General features: G+C 27.9%; 3 protein-coding genes across 6 annotated transcripts; 1 reads left to right on the top strand and 2 right to left on the bottom strand.

Annotated features, from left to right (window-relative positions):
• Window positions 1-59: 59 nt before the first annotated feature.
• LOC127281181 (carbonic anhydrase-like) lies at window positions 60-2,235 on the top strand. The gene is made up of 6 exons (XM_051304778.1): window positions 60-241; window positions 394-441; window positions 537-704; window positions 787-1,058; window positions 1,207-1,434; window positions 1,600-2,235. The coding sequence occupies exons 1-6, from the start codon at window positions 208-210 to the stop codon at window positions 1,771-1,773; spliced, it is 924 nt and encodes a 307-aa protein (XP_051160735.1). The 5' UTR covers window positions 60-207; the 3' UTR covers window positions 1,774-2,235.
• Window positions 1,951-19,666, bottom strand: LOC127281156 (intermembrane lipid transfer protein Vps13). Of its 3 annotated transcripts, XM_051304719.1 has the most exons (57): window positions 19,172-19,664; window positions 18,178-18,264; window positions 17,904-18,101; window positions 17,588-17,820; window positions 17,334-17,472; window positions 17,000-17,246; window positions 16,689-16,923; window positions 16,223-16,346; window positions 15,883-16,129; window positions 15,508-15,762; window positions 15,327-15,426; window positions 14,941-15,180; window positions 14,671-14,854; window positions 14,513-14,595; window positions 14,277-14,406; window positions 13,969-14,201; window positions 13,746-13,883; window positions 13,473-13,617; window positions 13,147-13,364; window positions 12,922-13,074; window positions 12,682-12,816; window positions 12,403-12,575; window positions 11,988-12,292; window positions 11,780-11,916; window positions 11,416-11,710; window positions 11,078-11,337; window positions 10,871-10,993; window positions 10,545-10,794; window positions 10,221-10,417; window positions 10,001-10,138; window positions 9,768-9,887; window positions 9,506-9,685; window positions 9,231-9,407; window positions 8,989-9,150; window positions 8,698-8,861; window positions 8,488-8,608; window positions 8,185-8,409; window positions 7,881-8,096; window positions 7,375-7,416; window positions 6,484-6,687; window positions 6,260-6,397; window positions 6,033-6,179; window positions 5,808-5,956; window positions 5,619-5,730; window positions 5,271-5,509; window positions 5,028-5,190; window positions 4,751-4,967; window positions 4,497-4,672; window positions 4,251-4,370; window positions 4,054-4,175; window positions 3,609-3,922; window positions 3,408-3,529; window positions 3,179-3,348; window positions 2,988-3,102; window positions 2,732-2,863; window positions 2,446-2,610; window positions 1,951-2,339 (listed from the first exon to the last, which is right to left on the bottom strand). In XM_051304719.1, exons 1-57 carry the CDS (start codon window positions 19,269-19,271, stop codon window positions 2,292-2,294), a joined length of 9,762 nt encoding a protein of 3,253 aa, XP_051160676.1. In that variant the 5' UTR covers window positions 19,272-19,664; the 3' UTR covers window positions 1,951-2,291. The 3 variants fall into 3 exon arrangements, with proteins under 3 accessions (XP_051160676.1, XP_051160655.1, XP_051160665.1); XM_051304698.1 differs by having other exon boundaries at window positions 8,185-8,608; window positions 19,172-19,666; XM_051304708.1 differs by lacking the exon at window positions 7,375-7,416 and having other exon boundaries at window positions 8,185-8,608.
• Window positions 19,667-19,802: 136 nt separating this feature from the next.
• Window positions 19,803-24,729, bottom strand: LOC127281170 (integrin beta-PS-like). Of its 2 annotated transcripts, none has more exons than XM_051304756.1 (10): window positions 24,582-24,729; window positions 23,546-23,710; window positions 23,101-23,359; window positions 22,760-22,988; window positions 22,598-22,682; window positions 21,851-22,507; window positions 21,458-21,763; window positions 21,169-21,366; window positions 20,596-21,099; window positions 19,803-20,498 (listed from the first exon to the last, which is right to left on the bottom strand). In XM_051304756.1, exons 2-10 carry the CDS (start codon window positions 23,699-23,701, stop codon window positions 20,433-20,435), a joined length of 2,460 nt encoding a protein of 819 aa, XP_051160713.1. In that variant the 5' UTR covers window positions 23,702-23,710; window positions 24,582-24,729; the 3' UTR covers window positions 19,803-20,432. The 2 variants fall into 2 exon arrangements, with proteins under 2 accessions (XP_051160713.1, XP_051160720.1); XM_051304763.1 differs by lacking the exon at window positions 24,582-24,729 and adding an exon at window positions 24,343-24,550.
• Between the last annotated feature and the right edge of the window lie 845 nt (window positions 24,730-25,574).

Raw genomic sequence — 25,574 nt, 5'->3', positions numbered from 1 at the left:
ATTGAAAAATAGGTCAAGAGAAATATTATTGGCACATGTTTTCATTTAGGCGAATACAAGTTACATAATCAGATATTTTTAAAATTTTCACACCTGCAAAGCTTAAATAGTGCAGAGGTAGACTATGCGGCGAAAAGACGCCAAATTATTTCCAAATTTTATAAAATAAAAAATAAAGTGTTTATTAACATTTTTCTACAAAAAATCATGTTTTGGATTTTATTCTCTCTTGTTCTTCTGGGTACGATTTAAAATTAATTTTCAATTTTTTAATTTAATTAAAATGAAATTTGTAATATTTAATATTTTTAATATAATCAATAATATTATTATTATTGTTATGAAAATTACGATAAATTTTTTAATTTTCATGAATTGGAAAATATATTTTAGTTTCCAGTATCTCTACAGACGGGCATCATTTCGGCTATAGTAAAAAAAGTGAGTTTAACATTCTCTTAGATTAAAATCTATTAATTAGGAAACAAATTCAATTAACTAGATTATTGTAAAAATAATTCACTTTCTAACTTTAGATCAGCATTTATGGATGAAAGATCATAAAACGTGTGCCGGAAAATTACAATCACCAATTGCTTTATCAACAACTCAATCACTTCCATTACCATTGCCAGCTTTGGAAATGATTGGCTATCATGACTTTTTAAAAAATCCTATAAAATTAGAAAATAATGGACACTCGGGTAATTTGTAAAAATGTTGAATGTATCAAAAATGAAAATTTTTCATTAATAAATAAAATAATTTATTTTCTTCATTGATCAGTGACGCTAACTCCTAGCATTGATTCAATAAATAATACAAATTCCGAAAATCCTTATATTTTTGGAGGAATGCTGAATCATGGAAAAAATTATGAATTTCAAGCACTTCATTTTCATTGGGGCAGAAAAAATAACAGAGGATCTGAACATTTATTAAATGGTGTGCGATATCCCATGGAAATGCATTTAATTCACAGAAATAAAATTTATCAAAATATGGAAATTGCTTTAAACAATTCGGATGGACTTTCAGTGATTGGAGTCTTTTTTCAAGTAAAAAGATCAATAATTATATGTTATCCTTAACAATACAATATAAATTAACATTTTGCAAAATACAACAACCTTAAAAATAATATTTCAAAATTAAATTTAAAAAAATATAACGATAAAAATAAAAAGAATATTTTAATTACTAAAGTTGCAGGAAGAAGCTAATCCACGACTTGTTCCAATTTTAAAAGTTTTACCAGATCTTCGTTGGAATAATAGTCAAGTTTCTGTAAATTCATTTTTAACTTTATCCTCATTGATGCCATCAAATATAGAAATATTTTACACTTATAAGGGATCATTAACAACTCCACCATGTAACGAGGCAGTGACTTGGATCATTTTCCCCACTGCTGTACCAATATCACTCCGACAAGTATACTTAATTATTTATAATAATTAAAAAATTGAAATTGCACTAAAAATTACTTAAATAACTTATTGATATAATTTCCATTATTATTAAACGAAATTTTTTATTTCTAAGTTAAAAATATTAATTCTAAACGAATTATTATTAATAGCAATGAATATTTTACAGCTAAATAAATTCAGACTCCTTTCAAGTGGCGAAGGATCATTAGCAGACAATTATCGTCACGTTCAAGACGTCGGACGTAGAAAAGTTTACGTAAGAAGAATTGATTTAGCAGTTTCAAATAAAACTAAAATACAACACTTAAATATGACAAATTTATCCTGGTACTGGGAGTAAGAAATAATAATTGTTCAAACACTTTCAAACTGATACTGTGATATTAAACTTATTCAAATCTATAATATATATTTTACAATATATTTTATTAAATGTTACTTATTTCTTCATTTATATATTAAACAAATGTAAAAAATAATAAAATATCATAAACAATATTTTTATCAAAAACTGTCATTGTAAATTAATTCAAAAATTGTATTCATTTTTTTACAATGTAAATTCAATTGTTTATAAACATCTTGACGTATAATCAGCAAAAAAATTTTCTTTAAATTAACAAAAGTACTTTTTTTATACTTTGGTACTTAAAAGTACGTACTCTTAGCACGAATTTGTAATATATAACTTATTTTAAATTAACTTACTTTGATATTGTGCCATCGTTAGATTTTTTTTTTGGTAACTTCGGAAGAAATAATTGCTGTATTAGAAAAAGCCATACATACTTGATTTTTTTTTTTTACATAACTTCGTTGCTTTCATTGTCTGGAGTTGCATTCACTTTAAAGTAGAAATTAGACTTCATTTTGTCGAATTTGCTCATGAATTTTTGAACAGAGAACCTTCAAAGAAAAAAAAAAAGAATTATTTTTTCTCAACAATTCAATTGTAATTAAAATGTTTCTTGTAATCAATCAGAAAAATATTTTTATCAGTAATTACACTTACTTGTCTCAACTGATAATCAGGAATAAGAAGAAGTTTTATATGATCACCGTTGCCAAATAATTTTCCCAACTTCTTTTTCTTTGTATCCTTAATACAAAGTTGAACACCTCTTTCTGCTATGGAAGTTAATTCACTAATCTCTTGCCATGTGTATGACCAATCAACCTATCAAAAAATAAATCTTTTATTAAAATGTCAATGAAAAATTTGATTAACTACTTTTGCAATTTAATTAAAAATATCTATGTTTATAACAAAATGGTAAAATGAATTAAATATTACAAACCTTCCAACCTCCAAAGATGTCGTTTCGTTCTAAGTATAATATTCTTTTATCCGTCAAAAGAACAAGATCTTTGTTTATATACAAATGATAGAAGTAAATATCAGTATTTGCATACTTTCCTTTTTCCAATTCCTATAAAATATTGATAATTATTAAATTTAATAAATAAGAAAAAAACCAAGAATATTTAATCCTATACTCTAATTATAACGTTTTTTAATTTAATAATTATAATCAGAATGAGATAAATATTTACAGAAAGAATTTTATTGCCCTCGGCTTCAATTCGAATGTAGGGCCTAACAAGATTGTCATGCTGGAAAAATCTGGGAGGTCTAACACGTTTTGCTTCTTCATTTAATTCAGTTGCGCTGAAAGAAGAAATTTTTCACATGAAAACAAAAATTTTGTTCAATGAAAACAAACAATGATTTATTGATATTATACCGTCTAACAGCTCCAAAAGATCCACTTGCAAAATCAACAACACCAGCGGTTGGTCTGGTAACAAGACCAACGACTCCTTTTCCGAAACCTTTAAAGAAACCCTCAACACCTTCTTCTCTTGCACCGGATATTGGTTTCGTCACCACGCCAGTCACACCATCAAACACGCCCTTAATTTCAGTAATTGTTAAATATTATACATTTTATTAAATTGGTAGTTTTCGCTTACCATAAATAATCCTTTGCCACTTTGTGCAAGACCTTCCTGAAGATTAGCCGGTTGTTTATTGAGTTGTTCCTGTCTCTTTCTTTGATAATCCTTGTCGAATGTCAAAGCAGCGAGTCCTTTGCCTGAAATTAATTTTATATATCACGTTAAAAACTAAATTCGAAATATTTATTTTATTATTTATAATAATTCTTTTGTTACCCATTGCTCCTGTGATTTTAGAAACAGCACCAGCCATTCCACCGACAGTGTGTCCAAGCATGCTTCTAACTCCAAGGAACAAACCCTCAGCAAATTCTCCAGGTCCTTGAATTGCTCCTTGGAAAGGCTCGTAGAATAAATCTTCAATTCCTTTCATTGTACCAACGACAAGTCCATAAGGATTTCCAATAACGTCGAGACCCAAAATTAAAACGTAGGCCTGTTTAATTGTTTGTCCCACATAATGATTTGTTGCCTCTGATATTAATTGTTTATGTGTCATGAATACATAATCTCTCTCAAAATAGGCCAATCTGAAAAAATTAATTTCTTTTTAAATAAAAACATTTTTTTAAATTTCATTGAAATATCTTAAACAATTTTAAAACCAAAGGATAATAATGATTAAATAAATAAATAAAATATTCCAATTCTATAGACTTACTTGAAAACAATATCGTTTATATCTGTTAAAGTTACTCCAATTCCTTGAAGCAAGACATTTAGAACTTGAGGCACTCCAGATGATTCGCCACTACTTCCAGACATTGAAAAACTGATGTGTATCTGCGCAATAAATCATAAATTACTAATTACATTTCATATAATATATAATACAATCCATATATTATAATAACGAACCTTCAATGGTGAAAAATGAAGCAAATCAAAGAAGTTCTTTTGCTCAGCAGTTGTGATCAAATTTACATGATACATAAGCGGTTCGTCTACTAGTTTCATGTCAGTCTGGAAGAGTTCACTCTAAAAATTTTCAAAATTAATTAATCAATGATAAATTAATTCTTATTACAGAAACTGGTAGTAAAAAATAATTAATCTCTCTTAGTTAAAAAGAAATTTAATTATTCAAATGTAAAAACGAAATACCTCTTGTGATTCATTAGCTTCATCAGCGACGAACAAGGCAGACAAAGCGTTCATAAATGCGATATCCACTTTGACGTGGAATTCTTGAATAAGAACTTTAAAATATCTGAATTGCTGAACTGAACTGTGTTCTAATAATTGTTTCACAATACTCAATTCAGCAAATGGTTTCATTACTGTAAATAATGAAAAATTTATTAACAATTAATTGTAAAAAATATAATTTTAAATAATTAGAAAACAAAAATTCTTACCTGTACTTTGAGTAACACTCTTAGGTGGTGGAACCGGTGCCAAAATAACAGGGAAAATACACTCGGAAAGTTGATTGTCAATTTGAAGTTTATTAATTTTCGCGTGTAAATGAACTTGATGACTTGAAGTGCGATACTGAATCCATAAACCAGTTTGGAAAGTTCGCCGCATGTATCGTCGATTCGGTCTCAACATCTCCATATTCAGATAATCGACCTATGAAATATGAAAATAAATAAATAAAAGAATTAATATTATTTTTATTTAGAAATTTACCTCCAATTTTGGTTCGAGCATCACTCGATAGTGTGCTTCCTTATCAACTTGAACCTCTTTAATATACCGTTGATATCCCTCTTCAATAAGACCAACTTCTCGTGAATCTAAAGCACGCCAGCGACCACCAACGGTTTTTCGATTCTCCCAAATAATTCCGGAACTGTGAAAGTTTAGATGATTTTTATTTAAATGTTTCAAATTATTTTTCTTTCTTTCTTCTTTATAAATAAATATTTATACCTTGCAATACACATGTACAAAAGTTCTGATCTTGTGACATTGTTTACAAGTGATAATCCAACTCCATGAATACTTAAAGTGACATCTCGATCTATTACTTCAAGATCACCAGCCAGCTGACAATCTTCAGCCACTTTTAAACTTGTCGTGAACAAAAGAATTCGCTGTGTGCCATCAAGGAATGAGACATAATAGACTTCTTCATCGATGTCTGGTATTTTAAATGTTCCCAAATTGTCCTTTATTGAAAAAAGTAATAAATACCAAAGTTGTATAAAATTATCCAATTAATAAAAAAATTAAGAAATAATTATTATTGTCTAGATTAAATTAATATAATTTTTCTACCTTTCTGAGATCATCTTCTATTTCTCGTTTGTTGCCATCTTCCCACAACAATAATCTCGATCCCACCGGATTTTCCCAAGTATAAAACATTTGATTGAAAGATTGAATCGATCTGTGTCATAATAAAAACAAAAAAATGAAAAACAACAATTTTTAATTAAAAATAAAATAAATGTTTTAAAAACATACCTGACGTTCATGGAACCTTTTTCCCAAATATTAATTGTATGACTTGTGTGATTCATGATTAATGCTGGAGCATTTCCATGATTGTATGCTGATAATGAAATGTAAATTCCACCTTCATTGATTTGAATGTCCACGTTTATTCCTCCAAACTATTTGAAAAGTTAGTTATAAATAAATTAGAAATTTATTAAATTCAATCTACAGTTAGTTTAATTGAGGAATTACCTTATTGTTCAATTTTAATAAAGTGGTATGAACATTTGTGTAAAGAAAAGGTGCTGTTTTTTCGGGATGTCCAGACACATTTGCTCTCAGGGTTTTCTTTTCTTGCTCCGACCGAGGCCAGAGAGCAGTACATTCACCAGACGGTATCTTTAAATAAATAATATACAAATAAATCACTAAAAGAATTAATAATTGAATATATTTTAAAAAGTGAATTTTCAACTTACAGAAATCACAGGATCAGCTGGTCGATCACCTTCCTGACATTCGATAAGAAAGCTCGAATTGTTTATAAGAACATAATACGGAGTAAAGGTAATTTGTTTTGTTAAAGAGTTGTACGTCAATTGATTATGTACACCAATCTGAAAAAGATAACATTTTTTAACTTGTTTTTTTAATTATAATTTTCCTTTTTAGTATACAAAGTTATAAGAAAGCATAAATATACCTGGTAAATTCTATCATTGTATTTACACAAAACAACTCCTTTACTTCCGGCAACATCGATAGAAAACTTTTCAGACCATTCACCATCTTCCACACGAACCATTGCCTTCTTTTTTCCAAAAAACGCTTTCGACTTGAATGAAAAAAGAATTGGTCCTTTAAAGTGTTCCGGATGATATAAAACGTTTAGATGATCCTCTTGACTCTGTAAATAAAAAAAAATTTTTTAATTATTTTATTTTGTAACATAACAATAATTTCAACATGGTTATTGAATGTGTAAATTATTTAATATTATTAAACACGATATGCTAAAAAATAATCATAAAAATAATTTAAAAAATTATCGCTGCTCTTGTTTACAAAAGAAAGTAAAATCTTTGTAAACGTAATCTATTTATACTAAATAATAACCAAAGCGAAAATCCTCTTCTGAAATAAAATGAAAGCTAAATTAGTACATGAGTTATATTTACTAATTGTGTAAATATTTTCTAAATTAACAATCGCTAAATAAACGAGTGTATAAATTATAAACTCGGTAATATAAAAATGAAGTTTTCAGTCCATCACCACTCCTAAAAACTATTTTCATGCATAACTATAGAACTACAATTTTTCATTCGAAAAAATAAAAAAAATATTTATATATATTATTAATTTTCCCTTATAATATATAATAAATTTTAATTTAAATTAATTGTTATTTTTTTGCCGTCGAAACTCCTGATCCCAAAAAGTGTCCATTTGGATGTTTGAATTTTTCAAACATTTTTTATGTTTAATTTTTTCATAATAAAAATTATGAAGATAAAAAAGCTTTATAATGTGTGTTATAGACACTGATAGCCACATAAAGCATTTAAACATTACAATAGTTTTTATTCTCTACCTTGCATGGACTCGAGTGGGTTTTTCCAGCTTTACTTGATTTCTGTAAAAACAATTAATACTCGTAACAGTTTAATAAAAGAAAATAAAAATAAATGTGATCATTTTAACAAAAATCGCACCCATGAAATAAATCATAAGATTGTTTTTTTCGAAAACTCTTCAAAATAAAAAATGAATTATATAAAATATAATATTAAATTTTATTCACAACAAAAATTAAAAATGTCTATGAATTTTCTTCTCCTAAAAAATATAAAATTAATTCCAATTTGTAATACTATTTAATAAAGGAAAACACTTTTAAAATTGTAAAAATCACAAATATCAAGAAAATAGGGAACAAAAAATAAATATGACATGCAAAAGATAAATTTTCAATTTTATCCAAAATGTGAAAAATAAGAAAAATACAGTTTGGAGAATTTAGAGAATAAAGCAAAAACATATTGTTAGTTATGCAGTCAGATTGAAGAATATCAAAATTAAATGGAAAATTAAACTCACTCTGTAAGACAGCATTAATCCAGTCTTATTTAGCATCCAAAATGGACAGTAAAGAGCCATTATTACTGATCCATGTTTGAATGATGAATGAATTCCTAAATCCATGACTACTTTTTGTGCACTGTCAAAAGACTCAAAGGACCAAACTGAAAATTCTTGTGGATCCGGACTAATATCTACATTACAAGACCAGTCTTTTTCCAAGTATTGAGGTAGCTGAAAAAGATAAAAAACAATTTTTTAATGTATAAATTTATTTAATTTAATGTTAAAGTTTTTTTTTAATTTTGAAATTAAAACGCACTTTAATTACTATCGTCGATTTGCTGGGATCTATTGTAGATAATTGTAAAGTCTTACTAGCTTCTACTTTTATTTCTTGTGCATTACCAGGTTGACAGACGATAATATCAATTGGTAAGAAATTTTTCAGGTACACTGACGGATATAAATGAACATTGTAAATTGTGCTTGCCATCGTGTGACGAGTCGTATTTTCAAAATACACTTGTTCAATTTCACCAACCACCTGAAATAAAATAATTTTATACATTACACAAAATTGAATTCCAAAAAATGAAAAATCTTTATAAGTAATAAATAATACCTGAATATAAAATGGTCCACTTGTATCTTTTTTAGAACGAGAATCACATTTTAAAAGTTTTGTCATGGAAACAGTTTTCTGGAGATCCTTCCAAATAAATGGTTCTATCGAAACCATATACCTGTCCAGAAATTGAGTTATTTAATTTAAATACTACATGTAAAAAAATTGTCATGATTATTATTTATTAATTAATTTTGAAAATCTTACCCTTCGACGTTAAAGAAAAGCCAATAAATATTTGTTGGAGTATAAACAGCATCCAATGGAAGATTCAGACGTTCATCAGGATTTACAGTTCCTACTCTTTCAACTTCATTTCCTCGTTTTGTCATATAATACACAGAAACTGGCACATTAAAATGATTGTATACCTGAAAAATATATAGAATGAGTAAAAACTGAAAAATAAAAAAGAAAAAATAGGGAAAAAATACAAAAGTATAAAGAGAATTTTTTTTAAATTATTTACTTTCTGAAAATAATTTTTTGTTACTTTACCTGTAAGACACTTCTCAAAGTAACAATCGTGCTACCTTCTTCCACAACAACATCAGAAACTATTCCCCATTCTTCAGAACCTTCTTTTCTGTGTTTCAATGAAAAGAATCTTTTATCAGCCCTGAGCACTGGTATTTCTAATTTACCTTGAATTCCTTTCAACTGAAATATAAAATAAAAAAAATCAATCAAAATTTTTGACAAAATTTAACGAAAAGTATTTATTTAAAATTTTCACGCACTGAAACAATGAATTTATGTTGAGTTGTTTGTTTAACATGATCGGCTCTAAGTTCCTCAAGTAATTTAACTTCTTTTTTGTCAAATTTAGGAGCCAATTCTATTGAAGCACTTGTCTCGAGAATTACTTCGTTGTATTCAGATTTATCGACATCCATCGTTTTTCCCTGTTCTACTACCTGCAGAAAAATAATTTTTTTTTCCAAAAGTTTTTTTTTAATTTAGAAAGAATATTTGATAAGAAACTATTAATTAAATTGAATTCATGGCATTGTACCTTGAAATATCCATTTTCCAAATGAAGAGTCATGGATAAACCAGTCTCGTTTTTCAATACAAATGGAGCCATTTTACTTTTACCAGATTTACCTCCTGCTGCCATTGCATTAGAGAAAGCATTTCCAAGTTGTTTCAATACATCTAAACACGTCTTTGTCACTGTCAATTCTAAATTTTCCTATTTTTCAAAAAGTAAAAAATATATTTTTAAAGAAACGAAAATAGCATTTAAAATTTTTGTTTCATAATTTTTCTTTTACCGTTGATGTAACTTCAATTGACATTTTAGAAATTTGCTGCAGTTCCTCGGGTTCACCTTCAGTGCTTGGAGTTACTGCACTTGCTCCTTTCGATCCTTGATTTACATCATTGAATTGAATCTAAATTAAAAAGGGAGTTTTAGAATCAATTTCAACACTCATAAATTATAGATTAAATTTCATTTCAATTTTTTTAACAAGTTCTTAATAAATATCAAATACATATTTCACACCTTCGTTTTCAATTCCCAAGGAGTTGAAATTCGTTTTCCTTTTTGAATTCCTTCAATTGGTTCAATTAGAGGTTCCCAAAGTGCAAGACGACTGTTGTAATACGCAATTACTAATGACATTGAAGATTCTAAACTCATCTGTCGAGCATAATTATAAAATAAATGTAGAAAAAACAACTTATTCAAATAATTTCTACGTTGAAAAAAATTATTTACTCACAGTTTTAGTGCTCCAATCATTAATGTTACTCTGAAAACCCAAATGGAAGAGAAGCATTGGTAAAGTTTTATTTCCAACACCAGCTTCTAATGTTAATAAAATCACAGGCGCCGAAATAATAGCCACTTCTGGTTTATAAACAGGCAAATATTCTTCATCAGCCAAAATCATATCTTCAATTGCTTCAATTCCAAATTCTGTAATTGAATATTTTATAATATTATTTAAATCAGTATTTTGTATTGTAAATTGTATAACTAATTAAACAATTTTATATTAATTTTTATTTCAATTTTGTATATTCTTTCTCTACTTCAAGTATACCTGTTTTCAAGAACCAATAATCCTTTTCTTGATATGGAGATATCAACCACAGTCTTTCATGACTGGGTCCTGGTTTTTCTATTTCACTATCTTCTTCTTCTGTCTTAGTCACAGTTTGAACGACTTTATTTAAAATTTCAATGACACCTGGTGACACCGAGACGTGAATGTCCGTGAAACAAATATCCAAATGCAATCCTTCGCCTTCCGGTGTAGAACCAGCGACACTAATACTGCAGGGTTTCAACACCTACAATATAAAAATAAATATAATATAATTTGTTTTCTAATTAATGAAAAAAATGTGAGCAAAAAAATTATCTTACCTCATACATGGAATCTGCTCTCTTTTCAATATTATAAATTCCAGTCGTGATTGAAAGATCTTTAATAGATCCAGATATAACTTGATGTTCGCCCATCAATCGAACTTTCAACAGGATTTCATTCTATACAAAAAGAGGATTTAATTAAAAAGAAATATCAAAAAATGTAAACTATTTTCAATTTGAATAAAAATCAAATACACCTACATTTAAAATAATACAATTTGAATCAATATCATCCATATCCTCCAATAGAATTATATCAGGTTTTTCTACATGTAAATTAATCGTAAGTTTGGGCATGTCCCCAGGTGTTGGTGTAACTTTCTTTTTGACAACTGTTTCTTTTTGCGACGCTTGAATTGCTTGTGATTGTTTAGATGTTTCATCTTCCGCGAAAAAATCTTTAACTTTCATCAAATAATCCAGGGAGACTATTATACTGAATGAAAAAACGCGAACATCAACTGCAATGATTTAATAACGATTAGACAATTTAATTAATTAAAATTAAATATAATAGGAATGATTTTAATATTAATCACCAAAAGTATCATTAGGTCCTTTTCGAATAGTAACATCCAACATGCTTCTGACGGAACTTTTTTCCTGCTCATAATTTTCAACTCCCATATCGGGAATTGCTGAAGTTCTCTCCATGATTCTAGTTAAACCACCTTTTCGATTGTGTCTAGTGTCATCTAAAGTACAATTCATGAGAATCACAGAAGTTGCCAGCAATCCATCATCAAACATACGGCCCTTAATGGCAAAATAAGTCAAGCCAAATGTTCCCAATCCATTTTGTGGCAAATGCAACGATGAACTTTTAGATTGAACCTATGAAAATATATTAAAACAAATGAAAAGGATATTTTTGTTCTATTTTTATGAAAACTGAAAAATTACCTGCTTCGATCCACCACTAAATAATTCTATAACTAAACTGTCCATTATAAATTCAAATTGAATCGACGTATGTGCCTGTTTCAACTTTTGAATATCATCTGATTCGACTTTGCTCACAATTTCTGCCTCCGTTTTAACTGTTATTAAATTAGTGTTATAATTAATGAAATAACAATAAAAAATATTATTTATAAATAAATGTACTTACAAACTTTAGATTTTTGAAGATCATCGATCTGTTGTGATTTTCTCTCACTTCTGGCGACAACTTTATTAGACTGTGCTTCTTCACTTTTCTCTCCTAAATTTTCATCCATCACTGTCATAATCATCGCATAATCTTCTTGACTGAGTAGCAAATGTATCTTATTCATTCGACCCGACATATCGATATCAGGCACTGACTTGAACCAATTTGTGGATAAATTTCGCTTCAAAAGTAATGTAAAACTCACGGGTTGAAGCAAAAGAAGCTCATCTTCTTCAGCAAACGATTCGACGTCCAACGTTATTCTAAAATTATTTAAAAAAAAATATTATTATTTATTACTTCAAAATATTAAAAATAATAAAATAAATAAATAAAATATTATAAAAAATTATTATTATTAAAAAGAAGTTACCTTGACAATTTCAAATTTTGTAATTCAACCTTCATTTCATCAATTACTGGATAACATCCTGCTTCGGTGGATACTTCCAATTTTTTGAAAACATTTCGAATAGTAAGATTACCCATATCTAACATTAAACATTGATCGCTTCTTGAATTTTTCGGTACATAAACAACTGGAGCCTGTAATGAAAAAAGTGAAAAATAAATAATCCAATAAAACAATATATTCAAATAAAAAAAATTTTTTGATTCAAAATTGTTGAAATTGCTTTTCGGAAATAATTACTTTAATGTTTACTGCCAATTCTATACGCGCAGCACTTTCTTGAACGTCTTTAATATTCGTTTTTGCAGCTTCAGCTGCTGCTGCAGAAGCTTCTCTTATTGCCTCTTGTGCAGTTTGGAAATTATTCAAAAAGTCCTGTGAATTAAAACAAAATTAACGTTTCAAATATATGGAAAGATCTAATTGTAACAAATACACTTTTAAAAAATTTTTCAAAAAAAATGTGTTTTTGAATTTTACCATTACGCTGGTGACAAAAGCATTAAGAAAAACTATTCTGTGACAACCCATCATGACTGTGATAGACATATTATTCTTTTCAGTTTCACAATCATCTAAATTATTCATTATCGCTTGAATTTGTAGAGCTTCCGAGTCTTCAACTGATACGATCTAAAATCATTTAAATCTTAAATTTATTTTATTCTAAAGCTATAATATTTGTTAATAAAAATAATGTCTTACGTTTCGATAGACTGAAGAAGTATTCAAATCTATAATACTAATCGAGGAAAGACTGACGTTTGCTTGCGAATGCGAAGCCTTCATAATATATCCAGCAGCAAGTCCTTTTATGAAAAAACTGGCAATGTCTCTATTATTACATGCCATTTTAATACCAATTGTTCCAATTTTAGCTTTTACTTTGAAATCAATTATCTCAACATGCGCTTTCTTTCGTCCTAAAATAAAAACATTAAAATATTAATAAAATAAGAAAATAAATCATTTAAAAAAATACATTAATAAAAAATTAATTAAAATATAATTATTTTTCAAAAATAACTAACGTGTAACTCTATCGCGTTGTTTTTGAATATGTTCTTTAAAGAAGGTAGTAGCGTCTTCTTGAATTGTTGTCAAATGAGCCGTACGACTAACTTTTTGCTTAATTTTCTTTTCATTCATCATTGCAGTAGTGGCACTTATTTTTTCCTAAAAAAAATATATATAAATTTAATTAACTTAATAGTTTTAGTCCTAATTTTAATCTCTTAAATGTTTCTTAAAGTATATAAAATGATGAAAAGATTTTATAAATATTTTTTAATCAAGTATTTTACCTGGATATTTGTCATAAACTTTAAAACGTTTATAAGTACTTCTTGATGGAGTAAAACATCTAAAGTTGTAAACTCCATTTCTAATAATTGCGATACTGATCCATGGATTTTGACAAATTCTGGGGATCGCTTATTGACCTAAATAAATTTACAAGTAATAAAGATATAGATAATATACAATTTAATTTGGAAATAAAATATATGCAATCAAATATCTTCTCACATGTACGTATCGAAGGATTATCAAATATTCTTCACTTCCAGTTGTCATTGGGGTATTAATCATGAAAACTTCTCCAATGTCGTGATATTGTTTTACTTGAATTCCTCCCAATCTCAACATTATTTCTTGATTATAAGTTCTTTGCAACATTTCCGCTTCCAATTTTAAAAGTTGGAATTTCAAAAATGGTAATGTTTGTTGAACAGTTTGTTTTGAAATTGTTACAGTAAGCTCTGTAAAAAAGATATACATAAAAGTAATTTAATGGAACAAAAGCAAAAACTATCTTATAAATAACTGTTAATTACCTTTCATAACAAATTTCGCTTCTAAATCAGTCGTTTGCTTAACAGGAGTAAAATCTTTTTCCTTCTTTTCCGGTTTATTAACAATATTTGAGAAATCTTTAAATAATGACAATTGGGACAATGATTTTGCCTGAAAAGAAAGGAGTGAATGAATAAATATTGAAATTAAATAAAAAAGAAATATTAAATTTTAATAAATAAATTATATTAATTAAATAAATAAAACAGAAACGTACCAAAGATGTGGGAATATCTGGTTTATCATCTTCCGGGAAAGGAATACTTTGTGCGATAGCGAGACCTTCCATTAATCGATTTTCTAAAAAAAGTGTCAATAAAATAGAGATTTTATTTTAGAAAAATTTATCAAGCAAGAATATTATTATTAATTTACCATCGACATTAATTTCCACAGACGGCAATTGTCCAATGACTCTCATTTTCGGTAAAAGGGGATCGTCCATAATGAGGCACTTGTGAAATTGAACTTCTAAAGTTGTTGGTTGAAGAATTTTCATTGGACTTACTGCATCAGATAACGCATTTCGCCAATCTTCATTTGGCATTGTTACAAGGGCCTAAATAAAATATTAATACATAAAATATTCAAAACCCCTTAAAATTAACATAACTTTTTAATTTAAAAATTTGCAAAATATCAAACCTGAAAATTTACAATCTTGAGAACAAATTTATCATAGCTGTACAATCTGAGATGGGACAAAATTTCTTCTTCACTTTTACCCATGCTGACTAATTGTTTAACAGATAAATGCGAAGATTCATTTTTTGCTTTTTCGAGAGAATGGATTTTTAAACTACCCAAATTAATAACAAATAAGGATTCTGTTCCATTGTAAAATCCACCATATGGAATTATTAATTGTGACGCATTTAGGTCCACCTGAAAGAAGATAACAGTTTCGTTATTAATTCATCTTTGTTTTAAATTAATAATAGTTTCTTAATTGATTTTCTTATCAACCAATGTCACGGGTATTAATATTTTAATGTATTCTTTCAACAGTTTTAAATGATTTTTAATCTCACCTGAATATCGAGGACGGAATGTTTTTGAATAGCATATTCAAGACCTAAGGCAGACATTTCTTTCAAGCCTTCCAATCGCTCGGCAGCGACTGCTTGAAGTCTGAAATTAAATTAAAAATAAGTAAAAATTTTCTTTAAAAAGATAGAAAATTTCAAAATGTTAATTAAATAATATACTTACTGATTCAATGTTGTTGGATCTTGAACTTTGAATAAATTGATTAATTCTATAATAGTTTGTGCATCATATACGATGTGAACAGATGCAGATTTAACAATTACTCGATCTCCACATAATTTATCCAATGGATTTTTTTCATATGAAACAGAAAACAAATTATTGTCTAAAGTGCCGCCTTCTGAATTAAAAAGCGATGGTATTTTTCCTCCTTGTTGGACGCCCAATAGTTTTAAATCGCCAATCGAGGCAGTGACACTAAAGAAATAATTTTAACTTATTAATCATTTTTAACTAATCTGATTTTAGTAAATTACAATTTTTTTTTAATTCTAAAGTATTTAGAAGCGAAATAAATATTTTATTTTAGAAACGTACGAAATTCCATTTGCTGATGGTCTCGATTTAAACGTTGCCAACACGTTATTAAATTGTAGATCTAAAACCTGCGGAGATTCCTTATCAGTATCAAGAATAACAATTTGAAGACCATGTAGGAAAAATTTCGTATCAATCATTTCAAATGTTTCGGGATAATGAGTTGGCGCTGAATTTTCTTGATAATCAATGGCACGATATAATTTTTCTTTTTCTTGAGCTGTCATCTCTTCTTCGAATTTTTTCACTGAAAATAAAGTATTATATACGTTAATACGATACTGAGAATAAAAACTATAAACAAATTACTAAATCATAAAAAAATGAGATAAATTTTTACTTATTGCTGCTGCAGAATTTAATCCAGCTTCTTCCTCCTCATTTTGTCCTGATCCCCATAGCCAACCACCGAACCAACCTTTTTTTGCCTTCAGATTTTTTTCCTTCTCTGCCAATTTTTCCACCTATTACATATGTTGAAAAAATAATTGAATTATTTAAAATATTTGGATTTTATTTTAAAATAGGATTTTAGTTTTATGAAGGCAAATTCTTATATTATGTAAGAGAAATGTGTCGCAATTATGGTAATTAGTTATCGCGAATTATAAAATTTATTTTCGTTTTAGGTTTCATATTTAAAGGTGACATTCTTTGAAATTGCACAAAATTATCATAATTTCACAATTCTTGCGAGACTGAAGAAACTTTTGAATCGAGAAACTTAAATATTCAATAAATAAATATTGAAAATAATTTTACATAACTTTTTTAGAATTTCTTCTGAAAGATATTTAAAAACTTGCCTCCATTTGAATTTGTTGTCTAATAATGACGAGGTTGAAAATATCTAATTTTCTTTCACAATCTGTTATTTTATGTTCAACATCATCGGGACATTTTTTTGATGTCAATTTTGTTTGATAAACATCCGCATAAGTTCTGCATGTATCTCGATGGCACTTCATGTGATTCCAATCCCAATTTCTCTGAGCTCTTCGAACATTTTCCTCCAATACACAGATGTAAGCAAAACGCCACCTGTTAAATTTGATCAATTATTTAAATTTATGATGTTTTAATTATGTAGTGAATAAAAAATTTTGCGTCCATTTACCATTCTTTATAGTGACCACGATAGGATGTTAAATTAGGTCTGTATTTTCTGTAGGGTGCAGCTTTATTAGCTCGATCTAATCCTTCGCCCAGCTGCATAAGAGCTTGATATTGTTTTTTCGTTAATCCAACTCTCAATTTTTGCATTTCAAGATCGAGCCATACTTTCGGTATCGTATAATTACTACCATCCGTTTCAGGTTTGGGATTAAGTTTCAATTTTGCTTTTACATTTATTGGACCCAGTACTAAAATATAAAAAATTAAAATCATAATTATACATTTAATTTAATCAAAAAAAAAAATAATAAAACACTATTTGCAAAATTTCTTACAATACAAATATCCTTCTGGTATTTTCTCAGCAGTAGCTATCGATTCTTTAAATATTTTTAAATAAGTGTCTCGTGGTTCTTTGCTGAAAAGCTTTACAGTTGGATTTAGATAAACAGCAAAAGCATCCATGGTACAGAGCTGTAAAAATATTTTTTCTTTATTATTTCTTTTTGGGAAAATATCAAATGAAAGAAAAACAATAATGATCCAAATTGTAAGAAAATAAGAAATAATTATTTAATGATTGACTCACTTTAAAAATTTGCTGAATCGCATACATGTCTTTTAGATTGCCAGTTGTTAGCCAAGAATCTGTACAACTCTCTAATGCAAATCTATTCAGTGTAATACCACATGAAAATGAGAGATCTTTGAACGATATATGATCTTCATAACGCACGTGTATTCCTTTAATTTCCACGTGGATATTTTTTATCATTCGGGCAATAAGTTTTTCCATCATGGAATCATCAACTTTCTCCTTAGCTGTAAAAATTAATTATTTTAAATATATTTTTAAATCCAAATGAAATTAAATTCTCAACTTGAAGATTAATATTTTGATTTACATTTGAGTTCAGCTAATCGTTTGCTGTTTTCCACTCTTGCAAGTTCAGCTCTTTTTGTCTCCAGTTGTGCTTTCGCTTCTTTTTCGGCATCATATTGTACTTGACTTGTTGGAACAATTAATATAAACAAATCTTCCACGATTGCATCGATTTGTCCATTCCACATATCTTTGAATGGAATCTTAAGAACTAATTTGCCTAAATAAAATAGATTTTTCATTAAAATACGATTGTTTTTTTGGAATGCCGAAAAAAAATGTAAAACATTACAAACCTAATCGACCATATTCCAATTTTATAGGTAAATCTAGCATATCAAGTGCACTTTCGTTTATTAATAAGTCCGTTAAGACTACATCGCCTGAAAGTAAATTATAAATTTTTTTAGATTTAGATTATTAAAAAAAAATCATTTCATGAATAATAAATTGTCCATAGGAATGAAAAAAGTCCTATAAAAATCCATTTTAAATTAAGATTTAATTATATCTTTTTTATGTTTTATTGAAAGTGGGTGTCGTAAAATTTACATAATAGTAAATAGTGGAATTAGGTTTCTAATTTATTTAAACACTTCAAGGACTTTTTTCTTTTACAATGACAATTTGTCGTTTTTAAAATAACGATTAATTGCTAAATTAAGAAAAAAGAAACTATAAAATACTGTATTATAAATAAATAAACGTATAAAAAAATTTGAATATCGGAAACATATTCGTAGATAAAACTTTTGATATGTTTAATAGCTGTAATTATTTTTTCCTAACGATCTAAAAAACTTATCTCCCCCTGAAATAATGTTTTAATGTCTCGTTATCATATACATTTTGAAAAAAGAAAAATATATTATCTTAAGTGTGATATAGCTGTAACAAAGAAAAAAGTTTTTAATATAATTAATTAATATAACACCCTTATTTAAGGAGTGGTTCAATTACATTAATTTTTACGAAATTAAATAAGTATAATTATATTCTCAATTATAAATAAAATTAATACTTCGAAATTTACTATTTATTGCAAATTGAATTAAGGACCAATAATCCAAGAGACACGTGTCGACATAAATAGTTGATTATGCATAAAATAAATATTATTGTTTACATATAGAAAAGAATGTATCATTGTAATTGGCAATGTAAACATTTATTATCGATATAAATATATTAGTTGGTTTTAAATACTTTTTCCAACCACGTGTTTCAAATAACCTTCCTCAAATTACAGAAAATTTATAGATATTTACAATAAATAAAAAAATTTCTTACCTCCCCATAGGCTAAGTTTTAATTGTGTACAATCCAAATTTTGGATATACTCTCCTAGAACTTTATTTAAAAGTTCGGCCACAATTGATTCAAAAACCATCTTGATTTGATTTTCAAAATTTGAAAACTACACAAAATAATACAATAAGTATTCTTTTTAAATACTAAATGTTAAATAACTGTCATTATTCACACTTGCTTCTTGCATTTATAAAAAACACACATATTTTTCATCACCATAGATTTTTTTACATTTTTAATGTATTATGTGTTTAAATAAACATACAAATTGTGACGAATACGTCCACACGTAACATCTAAATGACCATCCTTAAAAAAACTATGACATCAGATCGAAGGCAAAAGATTTTGTTTATAGATTATTTGCTCATCGCACTTACGGCAAATAAATATTTTGAGGTTAGAGTGACAAGTTGTCTGCTATAGCAGACGACGACAATAATCTTTTGTATCTGTCTTTTGATTAGTCAAATTTTCGGAGTAAAAACCAATCAGGTAAATGAAATTAAGAGGTAAATTTTAAAAATACATTTCCTTACAAAAATTAATATTATTACATTAAAAAATAAATATCGTAAATTAATAGAGAATAAAATTCAAATCCTATATGTATATTAATTACAAAAACATAACTTTATTACACAATTTTTCTCGTAGTAATACAAAGCAACCTATGATATATTGTTATTTTATAAAAACTAGTTTAATTTTATTAGAATAGTTATTGACAGTAACGATTGTCAAAAAGATAAGAAAACAAATAAGTAGGTATATTAATAAATTAAAATATTTACAAATTTCAATAGTTTGTCACCTACAAATCAGTCTAAAAAAAGTGGAGTGTATTAAATCACACACTCTTTTTTTTAAGTATTACGGCGTTATTGCTGACTTTTTAAAATATCTTCTATATTACGTTAAATTATTGCACAAGTTATTATCAACAATTTGCTAATAATAAATGCTAAACAATGAGAATTAAAATTTGTCAATATATGATTCGCTCTTTATAACTTTTGATGATATTAAAGAAACGATAATGTAAATTAGGTACTAAATCTGAAAAAATGATCTTTTTTAAAAAAATGAATCATATTGATAAACATTCGCAAAAACAATAGAGGTTTTTTTTGCAATAGTCTTAGTAGCATTCCCACTTTTTATAGAATTCTTTTCCATACTGATGTAAATTTGTATGTTAGACCATTCACACACAAATTCTAATTCGAATTCCTCAAGATCATCTTCCAGCGTAAGTTGGATTTTTAAATGTTGAGGTAGCTTGTTTGTAAATTGGATTTTCTCCCTAAAAATTGGAAAATATGGTTTCAGAAAAAACTAATGAAATAATGTATTTAAATTTAAAAAGAAGATCAATAATGATAAATAAAAATATTGATTACCGCATCCCATTTGGCCATCATTCTCTCCTTCTCAAATTTAGCGAATTCCTGTTTATCTTTTATTGTTGCAAAAGCTTTCCACGTGGCCAGCATTGCCACGCCTGTCAATACAATACCCGCCACGACAGCAAGAACAACTCCAAGTAAATAAATCACTGGTGGACAATGATCGGGTTCCTTTTGCGATTGAATCACCAACTTTGTTTCATTATAATAATAAATATAGACATATGTACAATCATCATCGCCTTTGAAATAACAAATAGTCTCATCATTCTCAATGAGAGTTTTATCAATTTTCTCCACAATCTCAACATTGATGTCTGTGCAATTTTTTGCACATTCCTCAGCCGTGATATTGGCTGTTTGATTCATTTGACACATAACGCATGGTTTCAATTCTTCACATTGATTCTTGCATGTAAGACATTTTTCACAGTACGGTCCCGAATATCGAACATCATCCTCCACACGACACACGCATTGTCCACAAACGCAATCTCCCTTTAAATTATCAAAAATGAGTATCAACAATTATAATAACAAAGTAAGCGAAAAATTAGTTTGACTTACTTTTCCTGAGCATATAAGATTAGATCCTGGTCGCTTGCAGGTATCAGTTGATGTTATACATTCACAGGCTTTTCCTGACCAGCCCGGATAACATTTACAGACTCCGTTGCAATCGCAGTCACCATTTCCAGAACAGTATTTATTATCACGACGATCACAAGAAAAATTGTCACATTCACAAAAATCACCCCATATTCTCTGAAAATAATTTTTAAATTACATTTGATTTTTGTTACGTGAAATAATTTCTAAAATATTTAAAAAGCAATTTTAGAATTAGATTCCTTACCACGTATTCATCGCTGGGACGATTACATTCACATATCCCACAGGTACATTCTCCTCTACCTGAACAATCGACTAAACTTGTATTATCACGCTTACAAGATTGCATATTATAGGGATCAGTTGTCGCCGTATTGCATTCGCATCTCTTTCCAAAACTGAGAGGATTACATTCACAAATACCACATTTATAAGTTCCACTGTAACTACATTTTGGTGAATTTATCTCATACGTCGAGTGATCTGGTCTTTCACAATCACAATCGCAAATCATTTCCAAATTAATTCTCAATGATTCATTAATGCCGACCTTAAATCAAAATATTTATTACAAACAAAATTGCAATTATCAAAACGATTACAATAATAATAAAAACTAATTAATAAAAACACTTACCGGATAAATCATAAATGTTTGATTCCATTCTGATCGATTTTTTGGACAATGAGTGGCAGTGATTTCAGCGATAAATTCCACTTTATCTCCTTTTTGTAATTTATCACATTTCATTGTTTCCACGAGTTCTCCATTTTTATTGAGACATTGCGACCAATATTTAATTTTCACAGCTTCACTCACCGATGTATCACGAATTTCCACAGTACTTCTAATTTGATTATACTGTTCTTTTATTAATTCGACAATATTACTGGAATCGTTTGATAAAACACCAGCTGATGATCCTTCGACATGTGAACATAATCTTGAATAAGTACTCATTTCACGCTGTGTCACTGCCCAAATAACATTAATTGCATTTTGTTTCACTTTTTGATTAATTTGTGAAATACTTGGATAATCCTGTAATGATGAATGTGTATACATTCCACTGAATGTGTCCAAATGACATAGGCCATCGTTGGGCTTTACAATTCCACCAAGTTTTCCATCGCCAGCAAAATGGAAACTTGCATCTGTCGAGAAAACCAAAAGTCTCCTGGCACGATCACGCCAACCAATTTGATCTTTACAAACAATCGCCTGCATTATTGCGTCGAAACCTCCTTCTGGTGCGTCCAAATTTCCCGAAACCGAAGCGCTACGTACCAAACCCTACATAAATAAATAAATAAGATGTTAATTTTCTTTTCTGTGATTTGTGGAAAAAATTTCTAAAGATCTTTTGATTCATTATTCACTTACGGAAAATCGGCTTGTATCGTCCGAAAGTGACATGATGTGTTTGTAACCATAAGGAGCAGCACACTTTGAACATGGCTCGAGAAGTCTATTTGGAAATAAAGATGAAATTAAAAAAATATAATTCGCAATTAATCTACGATTTTAAAAAAAATTAATATTTACTTCTGAGGTACGACGCTCACATAGGGCATTACGACTTTATCAACAAAACTACCGAATCCTAATCGAAACTTGCTAGTGAGACTACTCATTTCCCTAACAAGAAGATCCCCCAAATCGGAAAGTTTTTCCTTATCATCCTCCATTGATTTACTCAAATCCATAAGATAATAAAGATCCACTGGATAATCCTCAGCCTGGGAAAATGCAAATCTGATTTTCTGCGCCTGATCTATAAAAAAGAGTTTTAATATTTTTTCCTACAATTGTAATTTAAATAAAGATTCAGAAAATGGAATTTTTGATAAAAATTCAGATAAATATTTTAAATGTTTATTACTTACTGATTCTAACTTTTATATTAACTTCCTGAGGCGCTATCTGAACAGCATCGTGTTTTCCGGCACCGCAACAAGTCGCATTAAATTGCGAATCATATGTTTCTGTTTCCGTATATGTTGATTCTGAATATTGCATTTCGGAACTTAAATTTCTATTCTGTATTATACTGAATATATTTGATGGATAAAAAACATATTCTTCCTCGCAGAATTTTGATATATTTGTCCCTGGTGCGTAGAAACATCGCCGCTCATTCAAATCCTAAAAAGAATTAATAATACTAAAAATTCAGAAATGAAGATTATAAATTAATATTATTCACAATGATAATTTTTACAATAATTAATAGAAATGAATGATTGAAGAAATTAAATATTTAAACTGGAAAATTGCAAAAAATTAAATAAATCTACAAATTTTTAAATAAAAATTAAAAATTGTACTCACAGGTTTTATACACCAGGCACAGAATTGCGTTTGAATACATTCGTGACAGGTTTGTCTGCTAATGCAGATATTTGTTCCTGATTGCGACTTCACCTTCACACATATCATCCATATTATTGCTAAAGTCACAAATCTCCATTTCCAGTTACCGCACATTTCTGTCGCCTAAAAACAACATCAACTTATTAAAAAAAACTTTATTAAAACGTAAATTTCAAAATTTTCACACAATAAAAATCTTTATTTAACACTATAAAAATAATTTTAATAGACTTAAACAATACACAAGGGTGTTAGAAAATAATATCTATTTATAATCACTGACTCAATTTCTTTCTGAATCACTAATAATTATTCTTTTTCTTATATATTCAAGTTTTTTTTTCACTTTTTATGAATTTTAAATACAATTTTAAATTAATAAAATCTAATAAACGTAAAATATAAACAATTATAAAATTATTTAAACAAATAAAAATTAATAAACATTGTAATAGATTAGATTTAAAAAAATTCACTGGAAAAAATTGTAATAGTTAGATAAACAAATTGTCTGTAATTAATTATACTGACATGTAATTTATAACCGGATGGAAAAACTATTTTTATAATGTCTTATTATCTTTTGTGATAATAATCTCGTTCGCGTAAATGACCGTTCACCCAAAAGCTTATACAACAATTAAATTATTACTATAATAGATCTACTGTTCTAAATTTAACAATAAAAAAATTTTTAATTAACAAAATTTTACACAACAAATTTGAAATATCAAAAATTTAAGAAAATATATTACCGATTAATTTTTTTTTTTATAAAACTTATTTTTTAACAACTTTAATCGAACTTTTATACGATTTTAGGTCAGAAAATAATACCGGTTAGTCAACTCAGCAATGTCGTCATGTTTATATTTACAATTTTATAATTGTATATATATATATAGCATTTAAAAACTTTTTCTCATATAATTTCACAAAACTTTTGTTATAAAAAAAATGCAATAATAATGATAAATAATACGTTGTCACTCACTTTATCCTAAAAACTAAAAGCACTGTAAAATTTTGAAAGCGACAAACTTTCACAAACTTGTGTTTTTCGTTATATATAGATCACCATAAAAGGTAACCCAGGAATGGAGTTACACACTATCTCGAGGCGAGTCACCAGCCCACCCGCCAGAACGAGACTCACTCTTGCTCACACTCTCCATCCACAAACCGCCGACGTAATGATTACAAGTGAAGGCAACTCCTATACAGAGTTGGAGACTCAAGTTCATTCACAAAAGGAATGGCATAAGATGGATCAAAGTTTTTTTTTATATATAAAACTAATTCATATACAACTCCTTCTTCTTCGGCATCTTCCTTTTCTTCATTTTCATCTTTGAAGAGGGTCAGTTTCTATTTTTACCTATAGGTCACAAGAAATACATATTATATTATTATCTTTAGGTGAAACTAAAAGCGATTAGAAAAATATTATATTTCAAAACTCACTTATTGGATGATTTGCTTTTTCCATTCAAAATAGGGTGTTCCAGTCAATAAGTTGTATCAATTCTTTTTTTCAAAGGGGAGAGAAAAAAAGCATCACTAATATATAGGTCCTCAAGATGAAAAATGGGTCACATGTGTCATTTGACACCCAACCCCTCGACGAAAAGAATATTAATGATCCTTCTGAAAAAATAGTACTAGAAACCTTTCGATATTGATGAGATTTTAACAAGATATAGAAACCAATCTGTTCAAATGGACTTCAAATATATAGATAAAAGATAAAAAAGTTTATTCGAATTTTTATTTAGCCGAAATTGCATTTATCCAAACTTTAAAGCGAATTACAAAAATTAATCAATTAAATTTGTGAATAATTTATTAATTTTGAAATTCGCTTTAGTCTGATTTTTGCGAAAGCAAATCAAAATTTTGATAAATATTTACAATATAAATAATTTGTAAAATATATTTTATTTTACCAAAAAAATAATATATTTGAAAACTTAAATAATAGTTGTTT

This window comes from Leptopilina boulardi, unplaced genomic scaffold (assembly GCF_019393585.1).
Source record: "Leptopilina boulardi isolate dan_hultmark-lab unplaced genomic scaffold, ZJU_Lbou_2.1 LbouV2_112, whole genome shotgun sequence".
Classification (NCBI taxonomy): domain Eukaryota; kingdom Metazoa; phylum Arthropoda; class Insecta; order Hymenoptera; family Figitidae; genus Leptopilina; species Leptopilina boulardi.
The sequence above is the reverse complement of the archived record's forward strand: the minus strand, read 5'-3'. Positions and strand labels throughout refer to the sequence as shown.